At 64.1% G+C, this 4,985-nt stretch overlaps 2 protein-coding genes across 2 annotated transcripts in view; both read left to right on the top strand.

Annotated features, from left to right (window-relative positions):
* The window catches only part of EMIHUDRAFT_116290 (hypothetical protein), a gene marked incomplete at both ends in the record, with an annotated part of 4,491 nt that extends 3,772 nt beyond the window's left edge, over positions 1-719 (top strand). The window contains one exon of the mRNA XM_005776047.1: positions 210-719. Coding sequence (XP_005776104.1) covers positions 210-719 — 510 coding nt within the window. The remainder of the gene's footprint in view (positions 1-209) is intronic.
* A 2,946-nt stretch (positions 720-3,665) lies between these two features.
* On the top strand, positions 3,666-4,574 carry EMIHUDRAFT_116291 (putative Endonuclease/Exonuclease/phosphatase family; the record flags this gene model as incomplete). Its single annotated transcript, XM_005776048.1, has 1 exon — positions 3,666-4,574. The coding sequence occupies one exon, from the start codon at positions 3,666-3,668 to the stop codon at positions 4,572-4,574; it is 909 nt and encodes a 302-aa protein (XP_005776105.1).
* Between the last annotated feature and the right edge of the window lie 411 nt (positions 4,575-4,985).

Genomic DNA, 4,985 nt, shown 5'->3' on the forward strand with positions numbered 1-4,985 from the left:
AAGAAGAGGAGAAGGTATACACGAGAGAAAGGAAATTGTGGAAAAAAACATAATTTTCATAGCGGGGAACTGGAGAGAACCAAAGAAACCCCCCCCCCCACCTTTACCCGACGCTTAACCACCTACCTGAGAAGTCCGCTCTTACGAGTCAGCTCTTGGGAGTCCGCTCTGAGAGGTGGCCTGAGGTTCCCCGCGACTGGTGTGTGCAGGAGCGCATCCAGAAGGAGAAGCTGCCGCACCGGACCGCACACCAGCTGAGCACCGCATGGGGGTACCGTCTGCGGCCAGGCGCGAGGCGGGAGCCTCTGCCGCTGCCGCCCAGGGCGCCCGTGATTGGGGGGCAGTCGCTCAGCAGCGCTGCGACCGCGGCGGCGGCGAACGCCGCCGCGTCCATGCCGCCGCCGCCGCCGTTGCCGCCGCAGCCACCGCCGCCGCAGCCGCCGCCGCCGCCGCCACAGGCGCGAGAAAGCAACGTGGCGGCGCTCCCTGGGCCGCGGGTGCCACCGTGCGCACCCAGCCCGCCGGCGGCAGCCGGCGGCGTGGACGGCGGCGCGCGCGACACGCCTGCCGACGCATCGGCCGCCCCAGTCCAAGCGCCACCCCTCGGGGGAGTGTTGCCGGCCGCTGCTGCCGCCGGTGCCGCTGCAGCCGGCCCCAGCACCGAGGTGCCGCAGCAGCAGTTTGAGGAGGACGTCCTCAGCGACAGCGACGATAGTTGAGGCTGCTTGGTCACCAATAGTAGTTACCCCTGGAGTCCCTCTTTCCACAAGGAATTGTTTCAAAAACCGAGCTCCCCTCCCCACACTTCACACATATATACTCTACTCTGCTCTCTCTGGATGATTGAGATGAGGCTTTGGAGGCGCCGGCAAGTTGGGCCAGGGCGACGACCGACGAGCAGGACCAGCTGCTGCCCAAGAAGATCGAGGCCTTTGCTGACCAGCGTGTCGTCGCTGTGTCGGCTGGAATGGTGCAGAGCCTCGCCCTCACCGCCGACGGCGCCGTCTGGAGCTGGGGCATGGGAGGCGTTGGCTTGCTGGGCCACGGCGACAGGCAGACCCAGTTGCTGCCCAAGAAGATCGAGGCCTTTGAGGCCTTTGCTACCCAGCGCGTCATCGCCGTGTCGGCTGGAGGCTGCCACAGCCTCGCCACCACCGCCGACGGCGCCTTCTTCTCGTGGGGCGAGGGCGGCGGCGGCTGCCTAGGCCACGGAGACGACCTGTCGAACGAGCTGCTGCCCAAGAAGGTCGAGGCGTGGGCGCCGGGGCAGTGAGCAGGGAAGGCGGCGAGGAGCGCAGGAGCCGAGGTTGCTGCTGTTGCTGCTGTTACACCTAGCGGTTTTGGCCACTCGTAGCGGTCCACATCTACGACAAAGAATTCTTAGGATACAAGCCTCTCTCACGACAAAGAATTAGCTTTCGAGTTGTTGTTACCACCACAGGGTCCGAGGGCGCCGCCATCGCCCCCAGTGAGACCGAAAGAAAATTCTTACAAGGGCAAGCGGACTAGAGCTTTTAGGGTAGGTAGGAAGGTGAAGAACAGCCACAGGGGCTCGCACTGGACACCAACGCGGTACATGTATGGGTGGACGCTAGACAGATGATGACGACACGCACGAGCGAGCTCTAGCACGGAAAAAGAATTTTACAACAAAACTCCCTCGCACAACACTGGGCACGGGACTGGCGCGCACTGGCACTAACACCGGAAAAAGAATTTGTGTTGTACCGAGCTTAGAGATTATCCCGCCGTTCTAACTGCCATGTCACGCCGGTCGTCGGCTGCTGCTCTCGCCTCGCTGGCGGCGCGGTCTAGTGCCGCGGCTCCCAGCTCTCCGGTGGGCTCGCGGCGGCTCGCCGCCGTGGATCTGAACAATATGACCGGTCCGGGTTCGTCCCGGCGTGCCGCCAGTGCCGCTTCTTCGCCGAAATTTTCCTGAACATGTTTGTCGACAAAGTTGCCCCCGAGCTCCTGCTGCTCGACTGCGCGGCAGAACCGGCCCCCCGCGGCCGCGGCTGAGACGTGATGCGCCGGCACCGGGGCTACGGCGCGGGACCATTTCCAGGCTCTCTCGAGCAACCTCAAAATTGGCCGATTTTGTGATCTCAACCCTGCTGCAAGTGCTCTCTGACCACAACCTCGCGGCCCGCTGCGCGGCTCTCCGAGCGCGAGAGGAGTCGTCTACGAGGCGGCGGCGAGCGCAGGCGGCGGCGGCGCGGCGGCGCGGCGGCGGATCGCGGCGTTGACAACGGCAGCAATCTGCGGCAGGTTGCAGCTTGCTGCTGCTGCAGCTGCTGCTGCTGCGGCTGCTCCGCTGCTGCGGATTGTGGATACGACTTCTCCGATCACCCCGCCCGCCCGCCCCGCCCCGCCCGCCCGCCTCTCCCCGCTTGCCCGCCCGTCCGCCCGCCCTATTGTTCACCCATTCCCATCACCATCTCACATACCTTCATATAGGCGCTTGAGACCTCCTCTCGCTGCCTACTCGCTGCCTCGAGGGAGGAGGGGAAGACGTCGTGCGGGCGCCACTGCGCTCGCCGTCCTGAGGCCCCTCCCCGAAAGGGCAAGTATTAGACCCACGAAACCCGAGACCCCTCCCCCCCCGCCCCGATCCCCCCACCCCCTTGCTCCCCTCCCCCCCTCGGGAGGGCCGAACTGAGGCGCCCGAGGGGACCCCGCAATTCCCTTCCCCCCTCGGAGGGGGCCGGACGAGGCGTACCCCGAGGGCCCCGCTCTTTCCTTCTCATAGCGGCCACTCTTCGGATCGCTGGCTGGTCGAGCGACCCGGGGGATGCCCCGCGCGCCTGACCCAGGCGCGAGAAACGAATCTGCGAGGCGTGGCCGCTCACGCGGCCCGATGGGGAGGAGCGGGGCGGACTACGGGGATCGGCTTCTTACACAGCCCTTCCCTGCAGCGAGCCCCCCTCCAACCCACCCGCGCTGTATGTATGTAGTAATAAGGTGAAGAACAGTCAGGCTCGGACTGGACACCAACGCGGTATGGGTGGACGCAAGACAGATGATGACGACACGCACGAGCGACACACAGACACAAACCTATTGGCCAGCCGCTAGCCCTAACTCGCACTCATGGGTGACGACAGTTCATTGGATGAGTGGTTGCGAGCAGAGGCGCGTGTGCTGAATCTAGATCGCACGCCGTGGCAGATGACTTGGGTAGGCGTGCGACCGCAGCGCGCCCGCCAAAGGCTCGACCGGGCGCGCGTGTCAGCCAGAACTTTGCCAGTAGAGCGATCCTGGTCCGCGCTAGGTCTCGGGTTTGACGCAGGGGTCAGCCCCGCGAACACTCGGTCACTCCCGCGAAACTCGGGAACTAGCCGGGGCAGTCGGAGAAGGGGCAACTCCGTGCACTGACGGTCGGCCGTCAGAAAACACGCCTGCGTGGATCGCGTCACACCAATCCTCGCTACCCAACGCGGCCAAAGGATATCCACCTCGAGAACCTCGAGAGAACACTCGGGAACTAGAGCTCTAGGATGTTCTTTTAGGGAATTCCTAGCCGGGGCAGTCGGAGAAGGCACTCCGTGCACTGACGGTCGGCCGCCAGAAAACACCAATCTCGCCACTACGTCCCTTGCGTCACTACGTGCCTCTGCACACCTCGCAAAGCGGTTGCGGCCATAGCAGAAAGGAGTGGCAAACATATGCTCCTCCGCGTCATCCACCTGAACGTCCACCGCTTCGCCAACGTCGCGGCCGGCTCCTCCACCTCGGCGGCCGGCTCCTCCACCGTCGGCGCGGTGGGCGCTGCTCTCTCGGCTCTCCACCCGGATCTTGTCACGCTGAACGAGGTGGATGTCGCTCACATGCCTGGGTGCCTGGAGTCCGTGTCGACCGCACTCTCGCTGCCGTTTGTCGAGTTTTTTGGCCACGTGCGCGGCACCTATGGGAACGCCATCCTCTCGCGCTACCCGCTGTCCCGGCGAAAGGCGGTCCATCTCGAGGGAGGGACCGAGTTCCGATTCCCCGCCGGCACCCGCAAGTTCAACGGCGAGATCGCAAAGGAGAATGAGGCGCATCGCATCGTGCGCGGCCTTCTGATCACAGACGTGGAGTTGCCTTCTGGCCTTCGGCCGCTCGGTGTGGCGGTGACGCATCTGGACCACATGGACGTCGCCCAGCGGAGGACGCAGCTGCGGCACATCGTGCGAGAGGCCGGCGACGGTGCCCTGCTGCTCATGGGCGACCTGAACGCGCTGACTCGCTCCGACTACAGCGACGGCGCGTGGCGACGGCTCGAGGAGCGCGCGCGGGAGAGGAAGTGGCAGCTGCCGCAGCACGGCGACCTCTCCATCCTGCGAGACGCGAAGTTTGAGGACGTCGCCGTCGCCTCCGGGTCGGAGGTGCAGCTGACCGCCCCCGCAAGGGAGCCGCTGTACCGGGTAGACTACGGCTGGCTGCGCGGCGGCGGCGCGCCGGGCACCGCGAAGACCGCGCCGCCGGGCGCCACCATCACGATGGAGGCCGCCAGGGTGCACGGCGAGGTGCTCGTCTCGGACCACCTCCCGCTCGTGGTCGACTTGCAGCTGGGGGAGGCCGCGAGCGGCGAGTGAGAGCCCCCGAAATTATATGTGGGTGTGCAGGGTTCTTACTTGCCAAAAAGTCTATACACACAGTTATTGTAAACTCTAAACACTCTACGTATATGCGGGAACATTGCGGTATGCAGCAACGAAATATCTTGTGTCGTGGACCGGATCCCAGCAGCTAGTCCGTAGTCGCCGACCACACCCACAAAGAACCCTGCACAAAGATCGCAAGGGCGGGGACCTGTTCCTTTTTACCCATCTCCTAGTAGAGAGGTGTCCGTTTTTCTTTATTTATTTTATTTATCCCAGCAGCTCAGGCCTCACAGCACACCACAGTGAACACTATGACAACAGACACACACACACACACACACACACACACACACACACACACACACACACACACACACACACACACACACACACACACACACA

This window comes from Emiliania huxleyi (genome assembly GCF_000372725.1).
Source record: "Emiliania huxleyi CCMP1516 unplaced genomic scaffold EMIHUscaffold_286, whole genome shotgun sequence".
In the NCBI taxonomy this organism is placed as follows: domain Eukaryota; phylum Haptophyta; order Isochrysidales; family Noelaerhabdaceae; genus Emiliania; species Emiliania huxleyi.